Below are 27105 nucleotides of genomic sequence, written 5' to 3'. Positions count from 1 at the left end.
GTCGATGAAACTGAGCTATTAAATTCATGTTTCTTTTCAAAAACTCATCGCATTAGACGACTAGAACTTTGCAGTTTTTTTAAAGGGGGGGGGGGGGCTATATCTTAATCATTACATGAAATATCTCTGAAATTGGAAAAAAATACTATTTCCATTCCAGAAGTTTTCAAAGTAATGAATTACTTATATCTGAACCTGGAGGGGCAAGTTAGACTTTTAAATGTCAGTGAGAGCCATATTTTTTCCAGGTGCTTTTTAGCTTCTGTTTTATTTTATTTTTTTCTTTTGGCTTGTTTGTGCTTTTAAACATTTATGTACTGTTCCTTCTGGGAAGATGCTGATTAAGTCAATCTAACCAGACCAAACTATACCACAACTTTTTCAAAAACAAAGATACAAAGCTTGAAGAAGGTAAGAATACAAGATTTAAGCACTGAAGAATTCAATAAAACACCATTCGCTTGAGGTCTTAAGGTAATGACAAGAGTGCTTGAGCAATCCTTCTTAATTGTTCATGTTTGTACTTGTAATTGTTGCTCTTATGAGCTTATAGTTGACCTTACAATATATCATCTAATCTATTTCGATCATTTTAATGCTGTTAATTTGCTAATGTTTTATCTTTTTACATTAATTTTGTTTAAAGTTTCTTGTATCTGGTAAAACAAAGTCGAAATTCATGAAACCCCTTGTCACTGTTTACCAAGAGTATTATTTTAATACTAATCAAGTTGTAAATAACCATTTACATTTATAAAGCCAATCGTGCAATGTTTGATAAATAGAAATAAATTAGCAATACAGATTTATGTACGTGTTATGGATGGGTTTTATCTCACTTTGGCGAGATATTCCGAATGAAAGCGGAAATGGCGGTGAATATTTCGGGAACTGTTCTTGCTTCGCTTTTCTACGATAATTCATCGAGTAACGGAGACCAGGTATTAATTATTGAACTTCTTTTTATTAAAGCATAGTTCTTCTTTGTATAAACAATATTTTCCAGGATGTTTTCACAAAGTTTAATGAAATAACAAGACTTTTTACCCACTGATTCATTCAGTTTTTCACAAATTTTCTGAAAAAAGGAGAAAAATTTCATCAGTTCAGCATATATTCTCAGAACTCATGCTGTCAGTCGCCATTATTGCCAGTTCCGATTATTTTATATAGATGGCGAATACTTTTTTATTTTGGCGACAGGGACTGGCAATTTTTTTTAGCAGCTGCCAAGACTAGGTCCAGCCACAGGAGCCTGAAATTCTATCTAAAAGCAACGAAAAGTCTGTATATGAAAAAAGACCCCCCTTCTATATAATAAAAAACACCAGGAATGAAATGCATTCACACCCCACCCACCACGAGAAAACAAGAAAATTTCAAAGTAAGCAGTGCGAGTGTTCTCGGATGGCGTAATTATCTAAAGGCAACTAAAATATATGCGGAACTGTGCTTACTGGTTGCTTCACCGTATCAACTAACACGAAATCAACGATTTCAACAACATTTCGTTCATCGTCCAAACCATTGTGTGAGGTCACACCTTCATGTATATTTCTGCGCCGGAGAGAATACAAAATAATTTCAAGAACCAGGTAAAAATATCTGTATATGTTATGTTCTATTATTAATATTTTTTTTCAATAAATATTACATCTTTGAATTTCTTTAACCATTAAATAATAAAAGAATTAGGCATATCATGTTTGAAAAAACCCATTATGGGAACTAACTCTAGCATTGACAAAAAAGGGGGAAGTAACTCAACCATTGACGAGAGCAGCACATAACAGAAAAAAGAATATCATGGCTGTTCAGCTACGCTTAGTGATACGGAATGAGTTTTCTGATATCAAATATTAATCGTGTTGTAAATGACAAATGACATTGTATACACGATGCTGTACTGTTCAATTCTAAATTGTGTACGGATCGGACCGGATATTGGCATTTACACAAAAACATTATTAACTCCGGTGCAGAAATATACATGAAGGTGTGACGTCACGCAATGGTTTGGACGATGAAAGAAATGTTGTTGAAATCGTTGATTTCGTGTTAGTTAATACGGTGAAGCAACCAGTAAGCACAGTCCCGCATATATTTTAGTTGCCTTTAGATTAGGGCTGTCATTGATTGGGTCTAAGGCATATCGACGATACCGATATATCAGAAGACAAATATCGACGATACATCGATATATCGATTATTAAGTTAGATTAACAATCTATTTGTTCATATGCATACTATATACCTTCCTGTAAATGCTATTTTTAGTTTTATTGCCTACTTTTCATATTACTGTTTGATTGTGTTGTATTTGTATTTATGAAATAAAAGAAATAAATAAAAATTAACAAAATCTTTCATTTTTATTTTGCCTTCACATCTCTTTTTCATTTATCCAAATTAACAACTTTGTGAACTTAATAGTTTTTGAGGGTCTGAGTGTTTATCTGGAAAGTTTTTTTCTCTCTGTAAAATATCAATTTTTGAAAATGGGAATCGATAATCGATCGACAAAAAAATATCGTTGATACATCGATATCGTTTCTATCGATGACAGCCCTACTTTAGATAATTACGCCATCCGAGAACACTCGCACTGCTTACTTTGAAATTTTCTTGTTTTCTCGTGGTGGGTGGGGTGTGAATACGTTTCATTCCTGTAGTTTTTTATTATATAGAAGGGGGGTCTTTTTTCATATACAGACTTTTCGTTGCTTTTGGATAGAATTTCAGGCTCCTGTGGTCCAGCAGTCAGCTAGTGTAGAAAATCACTAAAGCGGGCTGTTTATTACCTCTACGTCTGCATCTACAGAGGTACTCCCAACAATCAGTTTCTGATCATAACTGGGAGGTCATTTATTCCAAACACATGTAAGTATGCCGATGACATAGTCCAACAAATTTGACACGATCCTAGGAAATATCGATTTTTTTTTCTTATTGACACTATCTCCACTCGCGTTAAACACTCAAAAGAAAATAGTGGAGGAAATTTCTGAAGAAATTTTCATCACTGCCAACGCTTTACATGCTATAGGTTTAAATGCCGACTATGTCATGAATTAGCCATAATTTCAAATGAATACCGGACGTTTCCCCCCCAAGACAGTTCCCCCTTAAGACATTTCCCCCTCAAGACGTTTCCTCCCAAGACGTTTCCCCCCCAATTTAGTTATACCCAAGACGTTTCACCCCCAATTTTTAAATAATTTGTTTCTTAAACAGTTTCACCTTAATATTAAATCCAGGATTGTATTGAAATAAATTGTACATTTGTAATGAACTGCAGCAAGTATTTAGTGATATAATTTGGACATTCAAAGAAAAATATAGCTCTTGTTGAGTCAACCTTTTATCCCTTAATTTCATCATTTATTTTGAGATATGGCCTCAATGAATATGGTTAAAAGCTTTCATATTAGCAACCCCAGATAAACCAATAATCCCTTTAGAATACACAGTAAATTCATGGGTGATTATCTTTAATAAAATATATCAGCAAGTATATCTCAATCAATAATTATAAAAATTACATATATTAAAAGCCAAATAAATTATCTTTCCTTTGATATAACTTTTATCAACATTTAAATATACTATTTATGTTTATTTATTGATTAAAAGTGAAAAATGCAAGAAAATTCTGACCGCTGAGATAAGCGGGTTCGCGGACACGGTTATGAAAGGGGTGTTACATTCCTATGCAAATTCGAGATCCTAAATGCTCATGAATATTAATGAGGTGATATTATCCAATCAGAAAAAAGAAAGACCTTTATGCCCGTGGTTTTGATTAGTTCGTAGTTCAAAAAATATTCGAGTTACAATTGCCCAAAGTTCAGCCAATTCTGTAGGAAATCTGTCCGTTCGATTGTATAATCATATACATATTTATTTAATTCAATATTTTAGCTTCAAAATAATACCAAAAACATTAAAATCAGTGGTAATTTAGACCGTCGCATCTTTATTTTAAAATCACAGATCGTCCAATTTACGCACGCGTCGCGCCGCCGCCATTTTGAAAATTTTCAATCGGCGTGAAAAAAGCCGATAAACCTCACGAATGTAGACTTAAACCTCCGTCAACATGATCTTAGACATCAATCATATGTTATTTCATGATTGTATATTAAATTTACTTCGAAATTTAATTCAAATACGCCCGATTTCATTAAATGAATTTCCCGGTCGCTGTGGATGAAAACCGATTCCGCAGACGGTCAGAACTCTATAGTACAAAATATTGTAAAAAGACCCCTAATATCTGCAAGGTTGGACAGTTTTTGAAAAAAAAAAAAAAATAAATCGATTAAATGTATAAATCTAAACAAGTTGATGCAAGAATCGGGCATTATTAAAGCCAGAGAATTGAAACAAGTATGAAAATTTTCACGGCGGTACGATCTCGCACCTGATAAATTTACGAGTTTCGGATAGGTAAATTTCGGATAAAAAATTTTAAGTCTACTTTCAATGAGCAATTTGTACTCTGTTTACAAATGCATGATACTGATAATGCAGTATTCAATTTCCTTATGTTTATGTCAGATAGTTATAAATATCACTTCTATGAAACGCAACATTTGAAGAAAATAATGACCCTGAACTAATTACTGAATTTAGTAAAAAATGTCACCTCAGCCATTTTTAGCAATTTAAACTTTCAAAATTAATCAGATACTTATATTTTCTGCACATTTTTGAAGTTTTCACTTTGGAACAATGGAGAAATAACTGTTTTTGGCTAGCTCTGTTTGAGAGTGATATTCATAACTTTTTAATTTAAACTTTATAGCAATTAATGTATGCATTCATAAAAAAAGTGTTTTTTCTTCGCAAAATTTGTGTGAATTTTCATTTTGTTTTTATATATACCTACTGATGCTGAAGAAATTTACTAAAAAGGATTACATAAATGAAAAGAGCAGGAAAAAATACATTAGATCACCAAATTTGAAAAGAAAACATTAAAAAATTAAAAAGATACATAAAAAATAGTGAAAAAAATATCAAAATTGGTTCCGTCCTGTCGCGACAGCTTCTATAGGATTTATAGGAGGAAAAATTCTTAAAATTGGCTGAAAATTATGACGCTTAAAATGCTGTAACTTTTGATCTAGAAAAGATATTTTGATAATTAAAACTGTTCTGAAAATGTCTCTTCATGCTCTTTAATTTGGTATAACTTTATTGAAGAAATAACAAGTTTCCAAAATTGGTGTGGGGTTGCTATTCATATATTAACAAAAATTATCTTTTACTCCAGTTCCTGTTCTTTATGATTTTTTAATCAATGTTCATAATTTGTTCAAATCAGATGCAAATTCTCAGATACAGAAATGTGAACTCCCTTAGTTTAGCACTGATTTACACCTTTTGATTAAATTAACACCTGTGATTAAACACAAAGATGTTTAATGATTATGATATTTATGGGTACAAACCAATTTGCAGGAGATATTTTTTATATTGAATTAATGATTTAGATAAAAGTTTTGGACATTTATGATATAGTGGGACACACAGTTGAAGTGACCCTTATATGTCATACAAAACAGTGACACAGTCAGAAAATAATAATAAAAAAAATCTTGTTTTATTATCTTATTTGACTTATTTAACATTTTGGGTATGACTTTTTCGGCGACGCTGTCTAAATTCGTTTTCGTTACCTATGCCACGTGACTTCAGTTTGCAAATCAAACTACTTGATAACGCATTATAGATAATTTATCAAAATGGAAGATTTATGCAACACTGCCTGATTGGACGAGAGTGTCAATTTCTTTCACTCTGTTGATTGTGCTACGCTGAGTGAAATGTAGACAAAGCGTTTATCCTAAACGACGCTGTTCACAGTTTTAAAGCTAACTTTGGCTCAGTATATTTAGCAAGAATATTGATATATCTCAAAATGATAAGTAAGTTTAATAGATATGATAAAAACCTGTTCAAATACCAACATATATCAAATTAAAGAAAGAGCTGAATACGGTCTGCGTATCACATGAATAAGGGTGTGATAAGAGTCTTTTATGTAGAGAAGTGCTTTTTAAAAGATTTTCCTTGTTACAATTGTCTTCTGTATATGAAAAGGTTTCTTGCTTTTGTGACTTATTCAGATTGCATATTAAAATGAGTACTTGTTTGCTTTGATATATTTGTTATAAATTATTTAACTGATTTATTATATATGAATATTTTTCTTTAGTATGGTATGCAAATATTGAACTCAGTTGAAATCTGTTTTATTATATATATGCTATATAATGACTGAATCTCATTACTCTGAAATGAAGGTACGCTGCATACAGTTTATCTATGTGATATGATATTATGACTACGGTCAAACTTTGCTTATGAAACAGAAATATTGAAATAATTACACTTGTATGTTTTGCTTGACCTTCACTTTTTTTATAGGTGTGACGTCATTGTCCAAAGATTCATGAATAGCGAATATGCATTTGTTAAAGCGGGATCAGTTGGCCTATTTTAGAAATAAATAAAAATAATAAATAAAAAAATCCTTTAATTGATTTTTTTCTCATGTATTCTAATCAAACTTGATTTGTAGCATCTTTATTAGGCCCGCAGCCAACTTTGTTCAGCTGGGACATTTGACCCCTTTTAGGGGCTGCTAGAGCTAAAACTAGAAATGCCTTTATACAGCGTCTCATGAACAGCTTGATGGATCTTTGTCATACTTGGTCTGGAGCATCATTATAAGGTCCTCTTCCAAATTTATTTATATAGGAACTTGGGCCCTATTAGGGACCACTATAGCTAAAAGTAGATATGCCTTTCTTCGCATTAACCACTAAAATGTAATGGATTTTTATCAAACTCGATGTGTAACAATATCGTAAGGTCTCTTGCTATTTTGTTACAAATGGGGATAGGGACCAATTTAGCTAAAAATATAAACACGTTTAATGACCTCTTCTCATGAACCGCTTCATGAATCTTCATCAAACTACTGCTGTAATTATTCGTCTAAGGATAAATGAAACAAAATTGCAACCCTACGAAACCTTTGCGAAAAATTAAAAGAGAACCATTTAAATTGTTAAAGTGCGGTATTTAGTTTTGCAATTTGAAAAATGTTAGATATAAGATGAATGTTAGATGAAAAATTCATAAACTTCTTTCCTTATTACAATTCGCCGACCATCATTTTTAAAGATATTTCTTGTTTACAGATGTTTTTACTTCTCTAATCAGTCAGGGGTGTAACTGTTTCAAGTTATCACAGTTTATAACCCATTTGAGTTATTGCTTATTCTTTCATAACTTGTTTCAGTTATCATAAAATATTACAATGCCCTCCTGTGCCAATTCCTCATTTTGAATGAGACTAATCCAATTATTTCCTGAATCCTTGACCTTTTATCTTTCCAGCTATGCAGTAAAAAATTTTAAGCAAGGCTGATAAAGTTTTACCAAAAGTTTTAAAGCTATAAAACTCTTAACAACCCATTATGCTGATCAGGTCATGATCAGACTAAAAGAGAATTTGTTTAACCACAGTTTGCTACTAATTTCACTTGAAAGGTCACTTTGTGAGAACAGCAAAAAGACTTTTTTTGAATAACTTACCTGAGTTAACTATATTTTATAACTAAAACAGGTAGGGCTGTCATCGATAGAAACAATATCGATGTATTGTTGAGAAACGTAGATTCGGGTGTGGGGGTTTATACTCCATTGATGAAATAACACTTCCTTTTCCATTTTCCTTTATGTTTTGCTGATAAACATAACTTGTCTCCTTACCAAATTTTGGTATTTTTCTTATAAACACATTTTATAAAAAACAATTGCTGCATTATCTTTTAATACCTTAAATGAATTTGGGGGTGAAATGTCCTAAAAGCTGAGACAATTCCCCCCAAAATGGGGGGGAAAAGTCTTGGGAGGAACTGTCTTGGGGAGGAAACGTCTGGACACCATTTCAAATGAAACTTAAATGTATTAAAAGGGGATTCAGTTCCTCATTGATTTAGGTATAAATTGTGAAATTATTTTCAAAATTACAAATAACTGAAGTTTTGACGGTAAGATTGCCCATCACAAATATAAAACAATCTGACAGTCGAATTATTTTGACTAGCAGATAACATTGCGATAGGATGCAGATGACAATTAAACCAATTATAACTGGAAGGCAGTGGCTAGAGAACCGGAATCGGTTCCCTAGACTCCAGACTTATTCGTCTGGAACCGGTTCTCTAGCCAAAGTACTGGACATAGGCTAGGGAACCGGAATTTTTTTTCTATGTATATAGCTGCCAAAATTCACATTGTTTTCTTTGATTAATATCATGCATGTTATTATCTTAACTTATTTAACCATTTTAGCAAGCAGTGCCCTTGCATTTATTTGTATTTACCTGCGCTTTTAAAAACTCACCATTTTCAAGGAACTGTTACACATGTTTGTTTTGATGCATTTGTAATAGCGTGCGAGTGATGAAATTTCACATAACTAGGTGGAAAACAGTTTTCAACGATTGTTTATTTTTATTTCTTTACAAATGGCATTCATTTTCAAAGGGGGAAAACTTTTTCAGAATATTTTCAGTACGGGACAGTACAGAAGAACATGTTAAGGTCAGGTAAAATATTGGTAACGATGTTTTTCGTTTATAAAATATTTCTGTGTTTTGGTGATATACTCCTAAACCTTAAGATAATATAACATGCATGATATTAATCAAAGGAAACAATGTGAATTTCGGCAGCTATATACATAGAAAAAAAAATCCGGTTCCCTAGCCTATGCCCAGTACTTTGGCTAGAGAACCGGTTCCGGACGAATAAGTCTTGAGTCTAGGGAACCGATTCCGGTTCTCTAGCCACTGCCTAACTGGAAAGCTAGACAAAATAATAGGATGTTTCGGGACAGTGTATTCTAAGCCTCAGGCGATTTTCTAGCTGTCTGGTAATTCAATTTCTTAGTAAATAAGTAGTGATTTGATATAATATTACCTGTTATTTACTTAAGATATCAATACTTATCTGCAAGCAAAATTTGTGTGAATACATACCAAAGTATATTTTTAATCGTCCGATTAGATTACTACTTTTCAGCCGATGAAATGGAAGTTTGCCGAAATCAGTTATGACCTATAGTAATTCATTTTCAAACTTTTGAATAAAATCATTGTTTGAAAACAGTTACTTACAAAATATGTAATTGTAATATTTTGACAGTGATTTCATTTATTTTAAAAAAAAAGGTCGGGCAAAGATGAGAGCGCACCCTCATGGTGTGGCCTTAATGCCAATGAACTGTGTACTGAGTGGTATCTCCCCAGTTGGTAGCACTGGTGGAACAGGCTTTCCAGCGTTCCTACTTTTTTGAAAGTGCTCCTATCTTTTCCTGGTTTCCTATAAAACCTCCCGTTACTCATACTTTTTCATATCAGAAGTAGTAAAAATGCAATTTTTAAACCCCTCCCCTCCCGCACCTACCCCAAATGAATGTAAATTAACCTTGCAGTGTTTGTGTCAATGTTCAAAATAGTATATACTGTGGTGTATGACTATGAAAGTAGTTTGGGTTCAGTAGGTGTGTCTTTAATGCATTCAGTTGTTAATGTTGTCGATTTCAGTGCAAAAGCCCTTTTTTGTCCCAAAAGCTCTTTTTGTCAAAGTTTGTAGCTTACATAAACACCTACCTTTTTCGTCAAATTTCCTAATTTTTTCCTACTTTTCTCCTACCTTTTTGCAACATTTATTCCTATTTTTCTCCTACTTTATTGTAGTGACTGGCTGGAAAGCCTGTAGCACATAATTATGTAACTAAACATCCTCTAAGAACAAGATAACAACGACAATCATCTCTAGTGGAAACCCTGCATGTGTATATTAAAAGGAACTTACTTCATTATTAATAGAGTTTTTTTTTTTTTCAGACTGGCTTTTTGGTGGGTGAAATTATTCATCATGTTCAAGACACTATCAGTGACTCACAAATAAATAACAGAGAGGTGAAGACTAAAACATGTAAGATATTATTTCATTTCTTAATTAGCATTCATAAAATAATATGTACATATAACATGTATAAGGTCTGAAAACCATACTGCTCTAACAACATTACAATTTTTTCAGGAAATTTCAGTGAGTGATACATACTGATGAATTATGAGAGCAGTTAAAATAAACAACACCAAGTATTAAATGTTGGGAACCTAATTTCACCTGTAGGGAAGACTTGTATGTCTAGACTGAAATTTGAACCTGAGGTCTCTGAATATAATCAGGGGTCACACTGGGAATTTTTTTCTCTGAGCCACTGCTTTTTCCGAAGATAAAATTATGAGGCCAACAACGGCGAAGCGCATAGCATTGATGTTCTTGTAGGACTACATTATATGTACCAAAGTACTCATACTACTCAAGAAATTAATGTAGTTATTACATATTTCTTAGTAACCCTTTAAAAAGCTATTTAGAAAATCAATTTGTGTTAATTTCTAAAATTATCATTTTTATAAACATCTGCCATTTAATAAAAAAAACTCTGAAAATCACATTTAAAATAAAGATGTCAAAAAAGAAAAAAATTGTTTAAAAAAACAGTGTCTTATTTTGCACATTGCCTATAAGTGGGTGGGGTTCGATGCCTTCCCATGTTTTATTCTCGAAAAATACTTCAAAATAAGAGCTCCTTTTGCAACAGTTGTCATTTTTGTCCTAAATGTAGACTTTTTATTGGCTTTTTATTAAGATTGCACCAAAAAATCTCGTCAGAAATGACAGAAATATCCGAAAATCACGGTCGCGAAAACGGGTGACAAATTCGGAAAACGTAAGTTGGAATTAAATATTTGATAAAATACCTATGTTTTATTGCTTTTCTATCATCATAGCTATTCAATACTTACAATTTCTGCTTATCTAAAGCATTTTTATTTGTTTTTGCCCAAACTAACCCTCGGCAATCATAGAAAATTTGTCTAACGGCCGACTGCTCATAAAATCGTATAAAGTGCACAAAATGATGATTATAATTATCCAGTTTGTTATTCAATAATCTAATTATCGCCAATTAACTGCCTGATCAAATAAAAAATTTGCAAATTGGCTCCCTCCCTTTCAATAACGGATGTTGTGTCTACACAGATTATGGATTTTTCACACCTTTTGATTCGTAAAACTGGCAATATTCATAGTTTTGCAGATAGACATAGCTTCGGGCCATTTTCGCCAGTTAGAAAATTTCGGAGCCACATTTAATTTTTTGTCGCAAATGGCTCAAGTGGCGATCGACAGCGTGACCCCTGATAATTCTGTTAAATGACTGTTCTCCCAGTAGCCTGAGCTACCAGATTGCCTTATAACCCAAATAGCTACCAAGCACGTTTGAAAGAGACCTTTCTGAGGGGCCTCTGTGGCTGAGTGGTTAAGGTCGCTGACTTCAAATCACTTGCCCCTTACCTATACGGGTTCAAGCCTCACTTGGGGCATTGAATTCTTCATTGTGGGGAAGCCATCCAGTTGGCTTACAGAAGGTCGGTGGTTCTACCCAGGTGGACCATGCCCACTTGTGATGAGATAATGCACGGAGGGGCACCTGGGGTCTTCCTCCACAATCAAAGCTGGAAAGTTGCTATATGACCTATGGTTGTGTTTGTGTGACTTTGAACCCAACAACAAAAAGAGACCTTTCTGAAAATCACTTATTAATAGTTCATCATCATGTACTGTATACTGTGAAACCATTATTATTTGTTGGGGACTACTTTCCGTGGTTGAGTGAATCCACTAAATTTAATGGTAAATTTCAGTTTATTTCATATTTAAAATTTGAATTCTACAAATTGTAATTTTAAATCTCCATGCAACAACTGTTTTGGTCCCAATCACAAAATTTGGTGTCCATGAAATTAAATGATTTCACAGACTCGCAGTATATGAAATGCTGCAGGTTTTAAGTGCAAAAGGGCAGTATATGACTACAAAAATGTAAATACATTTAAAAAAAATGTGTGTAATTTCAAAAGTTTTGCTCTACATTATTAGTAATGCATTATTAGCAATATCACACAAAGCCATGTAGACTAGAGCTATAGTAATTGAAAAATTGAAGATTGTACTTGAAGTAAGTTTCCCTAGACCAGTTTTTAGCTCACCTGAGCCAAAGACTCATGGTGAGCTTTTGTGACCGCTCAATGTCCGTCGTGTGTCCGTATACATTTCCTAAAAAAATCTTCTTGAAAACCACTGGGCAGAATTACACCAAACTTCACAGGAATGATTCTTGGGTGGCCCCCTTTCAAAATTGTTCAAAGAATTGAATTCCTTGCAGAACTCTGGTTGCCATGGCAACCAAAAGGAAAAACTTTAAAAATCTTCTTGCCCAAAACCACAGGGCCTAGGGCGTTGATATCTGGTGTGTAGCATCATCTAGTGGTCCTCTACCAAAATTATTCAAATTATCCCCCTAGGGTCAAATATGGCTGCACCCCGGGGGTCACATAGTTTATATAGACTTATATAAAGAAAACTATGAAAATCTTCTTGTACAAAACCACACGGCCTAGGGCTTTGATATTTGGTATGTAGCATCATCCAGTGGTCCTCTACCAAGATTATTCAAATTATCCCCCTAGGGTCAAATATGGCCCTGCGCTGGGGGTCCAAAGTTTTACAAAGACTTATATAGGAAAAAAAGTTTTAAAATCTTCTTGTCTGAAACCACAACACTTAGACCTTTGATATTTGGTGTGTAGCATTGTCTTTTGGTCCTCAACCAAAAGTGTTAAAATTGTACCCCTGGGGTGAAAAGAGGCCCTTCCCTGGGGGTCTCAAGTTTTATATAGACTTGTATAGGGGAAAAAAACTTTAAAAATCTTCTTGTCTGAAACCATACGACCTAGGCTTTTGATATTTGGTATGATGCATTGTCTAGTAGTCCTCTACCAAAATTGTTCAAATTATGCCCCTGGGGTTAAAAGAGGTCCCACCCTGGGGTCACTTAGTTATTATGTGAGTTATATAGGAAAAAATATTTAAAAATCATTTGATCCTATTTCCAAAACTGTTTAATTATAATTACATGATGACCCCAAGTAATATGATGTCACTTGACTGTGACCTTGACCTACTGATCTACTTTCTAAAGGCTCAGGGTGAGCTGTTAGGATGGGTCACCGTCCGTTGTCCGTTGTCCGTAAACTTTTAAACGACATCTCCTCATAAACCGCTAGGCAAATTTCATCCTAACTTCACAGGAATGTTCCTTGGGTGAAGCTCTACAAAAATTGTTCAAAGAATTGTAATTCCATGCAGAACTGTGGTTGCCATGGCAACCAAAAGGAAAAACTTCAAAAACCAGAAGCCCTAGAGCTTAGATATTTGGTGTGAAGCATTGCCTGGTGGACCTCTACCTATTTTGTTCAAATCATGACCCCGGGGTTACTTGATTTTACATACATAGAAAAATCTTAAAAAATCTTCTTCTCAAAAACCAGAAGCCCTAGAGCTTAGATATTTGACATGTAGCATTGCATAGTGGACCTCTACTGAAGTTGTTCAAATCATGACCCCGGGGTCAAAATTGACCCCGCCCCAGTGGTCACTTGATTTAAAATAAGTAAATCTTCAAAAATTTTCTAAAAAAATACCAGAAGGCCTAGAGCTTAGATATTTCATGTAGCATTGCCTAGTGGACCTCTACAAAATTTGTTCAATCATGACCCCTGGGGTCAAAATTGACCCCGCCCCAGGGGTCACTTGATTTTACATAGGAAAATCTTCAAAAATTTTCTAAAAATAAACCAAAAGACCTAGGTCTTAGATATTTGACGAGTAGCATTGCCTAGTAGATTTCTACAAAATTTGTTCAAATCATGACCCCGCTCCATGGGGTCACTTGCTTTTACATGGAAAAATCTTTAAATATTTTCTAAAAATAAACCAGAAGGCCTAGTTCTTAGATATTTGACATGTAGCATTGTCTAGTAGACTTCTACAGAATTTATTCAAATCATGACCCCCAGGGCCAAATTGACCCCGCCCCATGGGGTTACTTGATTGTACATAGAAAAATCTTCAAAATTTTCTAAAAATAAACCAGAAGGCCTAGAAATCAAATCTTGAACCCCCAGGGTCAAATTGACCTAGCCCCAGGGGTTACTTGATTGTGTGTACATAGGGAAATCTTCATAAATTTTCTAAAAATAAACCAGAAGGTCTAGATCTTAGATATTTGATATGTAACATTTCCTAGTAGACTTCTACAAACTTTGTTCAAATCATGACCCCCGGGGTAAAATTGGCCCCGCCCTAGGGGTTACTTGATTGTACATCGGAAAATCTTCCAAAAAATTTCTAAAAATCATCAGTTTGACATTTGAAACATGTAGCTCATATTATTCTGGTGAGCGATCCAGGGTCATCATGACCCTCTTGTTAAATTTTGATGACATACACAGTTTTGCACACCAATCGTAAAACTGAATTCCATTGATCATGAATGTGATCTACTGACTTTCTTAATATTTTATCATCAGTTTGACATTTGAATCATGTAGCTCATATTACTCAGGTGAGCGATCCAGGGTCATCATGACCCTCTTGTTTAAAGTTTCCAGAGATCTCAGTTTTTAATTAGAGACCATTGTAAGGAGAAAAATTTTGCTGGTGTATTATACATGTACATCCTTTTCAGCAATAATTGTTCTGCCAGTATAAAGACTAAAATATTGTACATGTAAACTATTTACATTTTTCAGATGTTTTTGACTGCATTCCATGTCCGAAAGATCGGCTGTTCCACAACACAAGCGGAGAAATTAATGAGCAGGAAATTAAAGACCTTTTACCAAATAAACACAAGGTATTATAATGTTAGGCCATCAGCATTTTCTTAAATCATTTATGGAGGATTAATATACCAGAAATAGAGAACAAACATAATTTCCATTTCGTATTATCTTCAAGTATAGCGATCCACAAATTCATGTTCCTGTAAAATAGTCATTTTGGTTGAAACCAGGAAATTTTACACAAGCAGAATTTATCTTTAGAATTTGAATTTTCTATGTTCTAGTTTCAACATTTTACGGAACTACTGGTTAGAATTACACCAGAGTTGGTCTGTAGCATCCTGGGACATGGACTTCTCTCTTTTTATGCCCCCTGAAGGGAGGCATATTAGTTTTCAACTGTCCATCCGTTCCGTTAGTTCGTCACAATGTTAACTTTTTGCATGAAGGCACTTTACTCGCGAACCACTGCACCCAGTACCTTCAAACTTCACATGCTGATAGTACCTTTTGAGAACACGACCCATACTGACGTTGGGGTCACCAGGTCAAAGGTCAAGATGCTGCTGGGGGCATTTGTCACCATTAGTAACAGCTCATGTTTTTTTATGCCCCCGAAGGGAGGCATATAGTTTTTGAACCGTCTGTCAGTCTGTTGGTCTGTCAGTCTGTCCGCAATTTTCGTGTCCGGTCCATATCTTTGTCATCGATGGATGGATTTTCAAATAACTTGGCATGAATGTGTACCACAGTAAGACGACGTGTCGCACGCAAGACCCAGGTCGGTAGCTCAAAGGTCAAGGTCACACTTAGACATTAAAGGATAGTGCATTGATGGGCGTGTCCGGTCCATATCTTTGTCATCGATGGATAGATTTTCAAATAACTTGGCATGAATGTGTACCACAGTAAGACGACGTGTCGCACGCAGGACCCAGGTCCGTAGCTCAAAGGTCAAGGTCACACTTAGACTTTAAAGGATAGTGCATTGATGGGCGTGTCCGGTCCATATCTTTGTCAACCATGGATGGATTTTCAAATAACTTGGCATGAATGTGTACCACAGTAAGACGACGTGTCGCGCGCAAGACCCAGGTCTGTAGGTCAAAGGTCCTAAACTCTAACATCGGCCATAACTACTCATTCAAAGTGCCATCGGGGGCATATGTCATCCTATGGAGACAGCTCTTGTTTGGATAAAGGATTTAAGCTTGCCTTCTCTTTTAGAATAAGGAAATATAACAACAGCTTCTTATGAACTGCTGGATGGATGTTCACATAAAATGGTCAGGGTCAGCCTTGTATCAATTTTTTCTTCAAATGGTTTCACTTCATTGCATTTAGGAGCTACTACCATTATGTATTAGCTAAAAATAGAAAAAAAACTTTAAATGACAACATCTTATGAGCTGCCTGATGGATCTTCTCCTTGGTCTATAGAATCCTTAGATTGACCTCAAGTTCAAATGATTCAGACTCAGAGTCCCCCTGACAACTCTTGATGGATGGTCACCAAAGTTGGTCAAAACTAAGGTCAACACTTGAGAGCTGTTTTGGCATTTTTCTTCACTATATAATTTTGATTATAAAAATTACTGAATTAATAGATATTTGAGATGACCATGTACATGAATTTGAAAAGTACAAAATCATGAAAAGCAATGCAATTTGTGCTACTTTATGTATAAATTGTGAGCATATATTAAACATTTACATTTGTACCTTTCTTTCAGAATGTTGTTGGATGGTATTGTTTTCGGAGGAATTCAACAATCAGGCCGTCCTTTAGAGAGCGTCTGCTTCACTACAACTTGATTGATTTGCTTGGCCAGGGTGAGAATATGTTCCTGTTTCTGCTGTGTTCTGCTAAGGCAAGCACAAACAGATCAACACACACCTTTGATCATAGCTTTCTACATTTAGACGATGGGTAAGTGAACCACATCTTGTTTTACCTGTTCAATTCTGCCTTTATAGAGAAAGCAAGGCTGAACTTTTTGTACAGGAACTGAAATGTGTTTGTTGTACAAAGACTAAAATATACTTACAGTGTAAGGGAGTTTCTCCTGAGAGGTTAATTAAAATTTGAATAAGCACTTACGAAATGGAAAGAAATGTTATCTCTGTAGGGGCTTGTATATGGTCCCCCCAAAATTAAGTTTATAGAGGTTTACCTGTATATCATGATATCATTTTCCTTTATAATACCCTTCCAATAATCACAGTAAATGCTATGACTGTTGAATTAGTGTATACATTCACAAGACTTTAAATTTTACAGTACCTACTGTGAGATCATTAATATTCGTGGGGGACTAATTTTCATGGATTTCATGGTTGAGTCAATCCACGAAATACAATCCCAACAAACAGGAAAAATTCCCATTCATTTTATGTTCAAAAATTGAAATCCACGAATTCATATCGCCACGAAAGTGCCGTTTTGACCAAAAGCACAAAATTTCATGCCCACGGAATTAAATGATCTTATAGTATTGTATTACTACACTAATTGTACACGATTTCTTTGTATCTTAGAGGTAAAAATGACTTATTTGTCCAAGAATTTCATTGTTTTACATCAATAAACAGTTGTGATGTTAACGGTCAAGTTTGCGTAAGCAGTGTTGAATAAGTAAATCTGAAATAGCAAATCTCTAATTTGTTAGAATAATGAGGTTTCTTTCATAAAAAAAAAATTACTCAATTACTTACCTGTATTGAATGTCAGACATTTGTAGCCACTAGTATCACCTCTTTGCCTACAGAAGCTTTCACACTAACAATATATACATAAGGAAGTATCTTGTAAAATAGAGTCTTGAATTAGTCAAAACTGTTTCTCTGATAATGGGGACCTCTGTGACCAGATGGTTAAGATTGCTGACTGAATCGCCCCTTTCCGATGTGGGTTTGAATCCTCGCTTTGTCTGTAAAATTCTTGCATGTGAGGAGGCCGTCCAGCTGACTTGTTACCTGTGCTGGAAATAATTCTTGGAAGGGCACCTGGGATCTTCCTCCACCATACAAAGCCAGAAAGTCTCCATTAGACCTGTAATTGTGTCAGTGTGTTGTTAAACCGCTAAAAAGTTCTTCTGATACATTGTCATGGCTGATGATTTATCTGTCAAGGTTTCCCTTCAGGAATACTCCAGACATTGAAAAAAAAGTGTTAGTGTTATTATATATATATATAGATAGTTTTCTGTTTTACAGTATATTCAGGAAGGTGCCTGTAGACATGATCAATCTAGGAGACACCACCCATACAGAGTATAGGAGCGTAGCTAGTCATACAGTAGACAGTCAACATGGTGCCTTCAGTAGAATTGTGAAATCACAGGAGTATGTATATTTTTGTCACAATTTTTACAGTTATCCAGTTCTAACATTTACCCAGGTGATTCTGCCTATACTTAAAAAAAGAGCTTTTATCTTGTCCGGTTTTCTAAAAAAAAAAATACAAGATATGTTTGACACTTGGTCGTTGGTGTTGAACATCTCTGATTGATCTTTAATGAAATTATACATATTTCCTCAGATGTGCTGTAACTATGTATGGTTTTCTATGATTTCAGAGGAGATTTTCTCAATGCATACGGTCAGATGGAAGTCAAGCAGATTCAGATGTTAAATGGTGCTATAAGAAAACAGTTAGATGTGAGGACATTTTTTGTGATAATAGAATATATTTAATGCTTTATTAGTCATGGAAAAAAAAGAAGAGAATTTCATGTCAAGAAAGTAACTTTTTTTTGCCATAATATATGTTTTGTAATATGAACATCAAAGGCAAGGAATAATCCAAATTTGGACCACCTTTTGTTTGTATTCGCTCAAGAACAAATCGGAAAGGTAACTAGGGCAGTAGATTGATGGTTCGTTTTGAGGAGGCTGCGCTTTTGGTGCGTGGCATTCCCTGTTTGATATTTTTCTTTGTTTTTTTGAACTAGATGTTATGAATCATTAGGTTAGTTTCCGTAAAGTTTTGTTTATTTTCAGAGAATATCACAGTCAGTGATAGACAGTGAGACAGTATGTAGTGAACTGGAAGAGGAGGTAGCTGTGTTTAGGAAAAGGGCAAAATTGAAACTCTTGGAAAAACAACAGCAGCAGCAAAAGGCTTTAAAACAACAGAATGGATCAAAAGGTAATTGTTAAAAAGTTTTCGGATGCTGCAATTATGTAAGACTTTTCTTGCATTTAGTTGACGCTATAACTTCCCTTTTGTTAGAGGGGATTTATCAGACTTTGTCCAGGTAATGGATTTGTTTGAAATTTTAACACATGATCAGTATTAGCGCTAAATATTAGTTAGATTTTTGCTGAAAGTATTTTAGCTCATCTGAACTCATGACAGAGGAGCATCTGGGTCTTCATCCACCATCAACAGCTTGAAAAGTCACCATATGACATAAATTGGGTTTATTGTCTCCCTTTGCCTAAATAGATAAATTTCTTTTAAAACTTTTCTTTTGGTTTAGATGTCGTTATTATCCTGATATCTGTCAAATACAAATGGTAAACTAGAAATTATTTTGAAATGAAAAGAAATACTCAGCTTTTTGAAGTACTCAGTATTTTGTATATTTCCGTAATTACAACATAAAAAAAGTCAGTAAACATGTATTAACAATTAGAATCTAACACTATGTAATGGGTGTTTTGTTCCTTAAATACGTTTCTAACAGAACAAATGAAAAGTGAAAATTATTAAAGTTGCTAGTTTCTTTTCGTTTGTTTGCTCAGCATGCATAATTATAGGAACTGTACTTTGGAATTAATAAATTGGTCCAGAGGAAGGCAGCTGTTTTAGGAAAATTAGAATTTCAGGATAGATTTACGTTGTAAGATGATAGATTTTGTTTTGTTTTATCCAAAATAGATGTTTGCTATGCTCTATACTGTTCACCCCCCCCCCCTTCCCCTCCCCCACAAAAGTCTGGAGACACAGAGGAATTAACTAAAATGGTCCAAACATGAAAAAACTGTAGGGGTCTATATTTTGATGAGAAAATGTTTATTGTATCCAGACTTTTGGAGACCATATTTTATCAGCTTTCATGATACAGATACATTCAAAGGAATTGAAAAGTAATTTTACTTTCAAAGGCATAGTCACATTAATAGGTATATATCTATGATTTTCTACGTTTTTTTTCCAAAATAGGATTTTTAAAGACAGATTTTTTGATAAAATTTACTTTGTTGTTTTCAGTAAGCAAAGGCCCTTCAGTAGATGACATTTTATCAATGGATCAAGTGGATGATCTCCCTTCAGAAATGTTAGTAGGTCAAGGTCATGATGAAAGATTAAAAGGTCAGAATGAGCGAACTTTAGGTGAAAGGTCAAGAGGTGAAAGTACTGGTGCAAGGCTTGTAAACCATTCAGATGCTGAACAGAAAATGGAAACTGACATAAATAACTGTGATGAAGTAGATTTAAAAGGAAAGAAATCACATAAAGTGAAATTGACAGCACCAGTATCCGTACATACACGATCGTCATCTTTGCCTGTAGACACAGATAGTGATTCTATTCCAAGAAAAGTGATTCATACAAGGAGCAGGTCAGGTGATGCTAACAGTGAATCCAGCAGTGATGCTAATGGTGATGCTAAAAGTGAAGAAAAGATTAAAATTGATAAAAATGATATTAAAAGAGCAAATATAAAAAGTGAAGATCCGTTCGACTTTGTGGGTAGTATGATGGCGGAATCTAAAAGAGACAAGCACAAGTTGCATAATTCAGGAAAACTAAAGAGAAATGACCCTGACCTTGATGTTGCCATGGAAACAGAGGATCCTATACCAAGTAGACATGGTAAAACGAAACAAAGTGCAGGTGCTGTGTCAGCTGCTAAATCTTTTAATCAAAATTCGCGAACAACTAGAGGTCAAAGATTAAAAGGTCAAGAACAAGTGACAGAGGTCAAACGTAAAGGTCATAGTAGTGACAGTTCTGTGCATGAATTAGCTGATGATGAAGAAGGTCATCATTATGAAAAATCAAAGAAGCATGGGGACATGAAAACTTGTGGACAGGAGGTTGGCAAGAAGCAGCATATAGAAATTGTGACTGATGATAGCACAAGCTCACAGGATACTTATGAAATGGATGTTTCTTCCTCTCCAATCTATTAAATATTCATTTTTGTGCCCCCCCCCATGAGTGGTGGGGGCATATAGATTTGCTCTTGTCTGTCTGTCCGTCCTTCCGGGAATGTTGTGTCGCGCCTAGCTCCAAAAGTATTTGATGTAGAGTCACAAAACTTTACAGAAATGTGTAGTTGTGCACCTGGGGTTTCAAGTCCGGATTCATTCAGTCATGTAGGAGTTATGGCCCCTGACTTTGTAAAAATTGATCATTTTAGTGTTTTGTTGCGCCTAGCTCCAAAAGTATTTGATGTAGAGTCACAAAACTTTACAGGAATGTTGGTCAGCATGTGTAGTTGTGCACCTGGGGTTTTGCAGCCGGATTCATTCAATCATGTATGAGTTATGGCCCCTGACTTAGTTAAAAATTGGTCATTTTAATGTTGTATTGTGCGTAGCTCCAAAAGTATTTGATCTAGAGTCACCAAAGTTTACAGGAATGTTGGTCAGCATGTGCAGTTGTGCACCTGGGGTTTTTCATCCGGATTCATTCAGTATTGTAAGAGTTATGGCCCCTGACCTAGGAAAAAATTCTCATTTTAATGTTTTGTCGTGCATAGCTCCGAAAATATTTTACCTTCAGTCATTATTTCACTACACAAGACCAGACTTCTTGTCCAGACTTACTTAAAAAAAAAGTTTGTGAAACATGTATGTTAAAATGTACTTGACCTAGAATCATAAAACATGAGAGGATTGTTTTATAGCCTATGAAGTGTTCTCTTTAAGATTTTACTTGGCTAGGCCAGAGTTATGGCCAACTAAGTGAAAAATACACATAAGGGTCTTAAAAAGTTGTGTTGCAAACATCTTAAAAATTGTTTAACCTGAGTCATTAAACCATGTTACAGTGGCAGGAGTGGGGGGCACCTGTGTCTTATGGACACACATCTAGTTCTGTATTTTACAGGTTTGCACCAATTCCTTAAATAATCATTTTCATACAAAATATATCAGTTATCATTAATATCAGTTTTTATTTCTTTGCAAAAAACTTACACATTTTTGACACAGATTTTTTTATTTCTTCATTTCTTCCTGTATTTTTCTGGAAAGATAATTGACTGTTCCACCTTAGATGAAATCAGATCCTCTTCATGGAACTTTTAACTGTGTATACTCCTTGAATTATGCCTCTGGTGTCAAAAACCAGGGAGGCATGTAGTGTTTGAGCTGTCCATCCATCATTTTGTATGCCACATTTTCTTGGTTACTTTGAAAATTCATCTTTTTAAAACAATATTTGGTAAATAAATAATTCAGTGTTTAAATGACTTCATAAACACTAAATTGGCTGCCTCCATGGTCAGCCTGTTTTTGAAATTTCAGATTGCCAAATCTTTTTCAGTAGTGGTCCGATTTTGAAAACTACTTCATTGTTTAATTTGTTATGAAAGGCGTCATGATGGCTTTCATATATAACCAATCGATTGTTAGGTATTACTTCCCCTCTAATACTGTTACAAGTTCACCTGTACCTTGTGTACTCTACTTCTACAGTTTTCATCCATTTTAAATGAATGATGGTATACATCATCAACATTAGCCCCAGTTTTGAATTTTATTTTGTTGTTTCTAGCATTTTCAGGGTCATATGTCATACAGTGTTGACATCTTATTGTTTACTGCTTAAAATACTCAGTCTTCTTTCAGAAAAGGCATTCATGGAAATCCTTGAATTTGAAAAGCATTCATGTAGACATTGCTATTTATCATTTTATGTGTAACAATTAGTTCAACTTACCTGTTTTCCATAGTGCCCTACCAGTAAGCTCAGCAGGTAAAGCACAAGACTGTGAACATAGAGGTACTGACTTTGATCACTGGGAGGATTTGATAATGACATTTTGTTTGCCACATCTAATTCATGTGGAGAATGTGCTAGTTAAGGACACATCATTCTGTGTTATAGACCACCTTTAAACAGAGACCACCTCACTGTATTAAATGACCATCAGTTGTTTTTGTTGTTGTTGTTTTTTTTTTTTTGGTATAAACATTTGTAAAATATAATAACCTGAGAATAAAATCCCCCAAAAGACCACTTTTTATACTCCCGTTTGTATAATGTAGCAGAATTTATGTCAGAAAAGACCCTCAAAATGATTGCCAGGGCAGATAATCGCTGCTATGTGAAAAGCATCATAGTAAATTATAATTCCATTGTAAAAATTGGTGACATAATTGGATTTATACTCTCAAGTGTCGTAGTTTTTGTTTATTTATCACGTGTTAGTTCTGTTATTTATGACGTGTTTAGTTTTTAACTCACTAGTTTTGTTATTCATGACATTGTTATTTTTGAAATGTTACAGTTAAAGTGTAAAACAGTTTGTTACTATGACATTGATGATATTCCTTGAGGACTTATTTTTGCAGATTTAATTGTTTGGTCAGTCCATGAAATTAAGTCTCAAGGATACAGCAAATTTTCCATTTATTTAACCTTTAAAATTTGAAATTGTTGAATTCATATCCCAGCAAAATAGGTTTTGTTTTACCGAAACATTGAAATATCATGCCCACGAAGTTAAATCATTTGAGCCGCACCATGAGAAAACCAACATAGTGCATTTGCGACCGCCGACCGGCATGGATCCAGACCAGGCTGCGCATCTGCACAGTCTGGTCATGATCATGATCCATGCTGCTCGCTTTCAAAGCCTATTGCAATTAGAGAGACTGTTAGCGAACAGCATGGATCCTTACCAGACTGCGCGAATGTTGGTTTTCTCATGGTGCGGCTCATTTTACAGTACATTACTAACTGCCGACTTGGTATATTATGTGTTTATTAAGATGATGTTGTATTATTTTATGTACCATGTCATTAATTATTTTGCCATGTACTGAATGTGCAACATTTTAATTATGTATCATATGGGAAATAAAGTCAGTATAAGAGCCAGTATTTTGAATTTTAAATAAAGTTAGCTAAGTATATCCTTTGTACAGAAAAACTACCCAGCCTTTATCAGCATCTATTGTTGGAAATAAGCAGTGTAAAAGCTTACGTTCAGTGGAGTTTATAATACCATTTAGTGTATAGTTTTGAGATACACCATCCATAATACTGTGAAATCAGTAATTTTTGGTGGGTGGGGGGAGGGGCACTCGCTTTTGCCGATTTCGTGATTGAGTACATGAAAATTTAATCCCAATGAACATTTAAAATTCCCATTCATTTTGTTTGTAATTCAGTCTTACTACTTGACTTAAATATTGTTGAGTTATAATTTTTGTTTTTATAGAGATTTTTATTATTAAAGGGGTTTTATATTCTGAAGATTTTCATATTGCGCTGAACATCTTGAGATATGCCACTTTAAATCTTTATTTTGATGCCCACCATATTGTTCAGTTTTTCATGACATTCAACATACATGATAATATCTCTTTAAAATCTTTTTTGTGCTTAGAGTTCGCTATGAAATGTTTTGATACTGTTTATCATTAGTGACGTTTTTGTGCTAATTTATTTTGCATCCACCAGGTTATACTACACTTGTATAAATATTAACTAATAACTAGAACTTACTTCTTCTTTGGAATGTCAAAATAATTCATTCCTGTGAAATGGTGCAACCTCCAAAACGCGAGAAAATCTTTGTACGTAGAGGATTGCTGTAGAGGGTTTAATTTACAAAGACAGTAGTTTGATAGGAAAGAAATTACTGCCTTTCTAAAGAACTAGATGCACGTCAGTTGTTTTTATTTTAACAGAGGCTACAGTAGATTCATGAGCATTAAAACTTTAAACACATTTAAAAAAACAACATTGCTACCTGTAACATGACCAGAAGCTTACTATTAGATGATACGGACCATAACTGATAGATCTGAATGCTGTGCTAATAGTATAGAAGTTCTAGTCTAATTTAAATTGCTTGTTGATATACCGGTACACATTTACCATCTTTGCACAGTAAACACAGGTACCTGAATTATTAGTAATTTTTCTGTGCTACTTGAAGCGTGACTACCATCCATGAAATCCATATCCAAATGAGCCGTGCCATGAGAAAACCAACATAGTGTGTTTGTGACCAGCATGGATCCAGACCAGCCTGTGCATTCGCGCAGTCTGGTCAGGATCCATGCTGTTTGCTTTCAAAGCTTATTGCAATTATAGAAAACGTTAGTGAACAGCATGAATCCTGACCAGACTGCGCAAGGTTGGTTTTCTCATGGCGTGGCTCAAACTAGTTTTGTTGGGATATACAGAAGTTCTGTAATCTGTTAAGAATATTGCGTACCTGTAAAAGTCATGACACCTTTCAGTGATAACCATATTGACCAGGATCTTCAATTATACTTTCAGCAATATATGACCATTTTGTGTCGATTCGCCGTAAAACCCAACTTACTCACTCACTCACTCACTCACTCACTCAATTATACCTGTTTTCTGTAGATTTTACATTGCAAAATGCTTTTACATGTAATACTGACATACTGGTTATAAAAATGTTGAGGTATTAATGTCACACAAGGTCTGTATTGCAGTCTGCCTGATGCAGTTACTGGCTTCACTGTCCTTAAATAACAATGATGATTGATCTTGTGTGGTAATAATGCTGCAAGACTTGAGACATGCCTATTTTTTTAAAGAAATAGAAGATGATTATGATTTGAATAAATAGAGAGATGAGAGTTTATTAGCTTATGCAGTGGACCATAGGCTACTGAGAATACATTCAAATATAAATAAATACTGTGAAATCATTAATATTCGTGGGGGACTAATTTTCATGGTTGAGTCAATCCACGAAATTTAATCCCAACGAACAAGTAAAATTCCCATTCATTTTTTGTTCAAAAGTTGAAATCCACGAATTCATATCCCCACGAATTGCCATTTTGACTAAAACCACAAAATTTCATGCCCACGAAATTAAATGATTTTACAGTACAGAATAAAGTTACAATTGTCAAGCATCTGAGAGTTGTTAGTACATATTCCAAATAGCAGTAGTATATTAATATAGCAACTGTTTTATCAAAATATATGTATATTATTTAGATATATAGCTGGGTTAGATTTTGAAGAAGTTGGGCTTTTGTAATCAGTTACAACATTTGATAACATTTGACTTTAAAATTTGTAAATACATGTTGTGGATTTTGTATGACATGAATTACAACACAAGCTTCACCTGCACAGGTGACAATGATTATACTTTAACTTAAGTATATTAGATAGGATTTATAATATTGTGTTGTAATTCTTGCAATACACACTCCATAGCAAGTTTTTAAATGTTATTGAATGTTGTTACTGATACTGGTTTTTAAAGCTGAACTTTTCCAAAATTAAAATCGTTACTAACTTAGTTTATTTCAAAAACTGAAATATTTTCCATGAATGTATGTTGCCTTTTTAATCATCAGGAGTATATATAAGTATGTGTAATATTCTTCATAATTATGTAGCATGTTTTGTTAAGTCAAAATGTTAGTAAGAATTAATATTTGTATGAGTTTTAGGCCAGCAGTTAGAGATGTTTTACTAGAAATACAATGTACATGGTTATATTCTGTTACTTAGTAAAGTTGTTTGCATTCGGTATTAAATTTTTATACTGGTATAAAATTTTGCTTGTGTGTTCAGATCACTTAAAAAAAATTTCCTAAGGTTTTGTGTGTCTTTGTAAAAAGCCTTTCTGCAACCTTGACTCCAGCTTCTGTTGCAGACCTTAGAAAAGCATATTGTCATGTACTATTTTCTGGGAAACAGAAAATAAATTTCTGCAAAAATATGGCCTCTATCTACAGTTTAGAATTGTTGTGTTTGAAAAGCAGACAAACTTGTTTGCTCTACAGTTGTCTTTTCTGTGTTTTGGGGGTGATGTGCCAGTTTTGTCTCAAAATATGAAGTGTCCTGTGTTTGTAATGTAATATCCTGTCTATGCATTTTAATGTCCTGTTTCTACATGTCTCTTAAAAATGCTGTTTTTGCCACATATTGGCGTGGCAAATTAAAATTGGCGGCCATTCTAAGCTGTCTGTAGTACCTGAGGACACCATACAGAGTTGATAATTTTCAGTTACTGTCAGCTTAGATGTCACTGTTACCTTAACCTTTGATGTACTGACACCCAAAATGATAGCAATCATCTTCTGACCACAGGCAGTTCAGAGGCCTTTGCCCAAGGTT

General features: G+C 34.4%; 1 protein-coding gene across 1 annotated transcript; it reads left to right on the top strand.

The window, feature by feature from the left end:
* Positions 1–849: 849 nt before the first annotated feature.
* On the top strand, positions 850–26541 carry LOC123547242 (BRCA1-A complex subunit Abraxas 1-like). The gene is made up of 8 exons (XM_053551531.1): positions 850–941; positions 9933–10023; positions 14760–14863; positions 16526–16722; positions 18009–18137; positions 18371–18452; positions 18795–18942; positions 20011–26541. The coding sequence occupies exons 1-8, from the start codon at positions 858–860 to the stop codon at positions 20934–20936; spliced, it is 1761 nt and encodes a 586-aa protein (XP_053407506.1). The 5' UTR covers positions 850–857; the 3' UTR covers positions 20937–26541.
* Positions 26542–27105: the final 564 nt, after the last annotated feature.

Source organism: Mercenaria mercenaria, chromosome 9, assembly GCF_021730395.1.
Source record: "Mercenaria mercenaria strain notata chromosome 9, MADL_Memer_1, whole genome shotgun sequence".
Classification (NCBI taxonomy): domain Eukaryota; kingdom Metazoa; phylum Mollusca; class Bivalvia; order Venerida; family Veneridae; genus Mercenaria; species Mercenaria mercenaria.
The sequence above is the reverse complement of the archived record's forward strand: the minus strand, read 5'-3'. Positions and strand labels throughout refer to the sequence as shown.

Bases quoted from the DNA above. Each gene is read 5' to 3' on its own strand.
- LOC123547242 (XM_053551531.1), top strand. From the start codon at position 858: ATGAAAGCGGAAATGGCGGTGAATATTTCGGGAACTGTTCTTGCTTCG. The intron at 18,138-18,370 runs GTATGTATATTT...CTATGATTTCAG, and splicing joins AGAATTGTGAAATCACAGGA to AGGAGATTTTCTCAATGCAT. The intron at 18,453-18,794 runs GTGAGGACATTT...GTTTATTTTCAG, and splicing joins CTATAAGAAAACAGTTAGAT to AGAATATCACAGTCAGTGAT.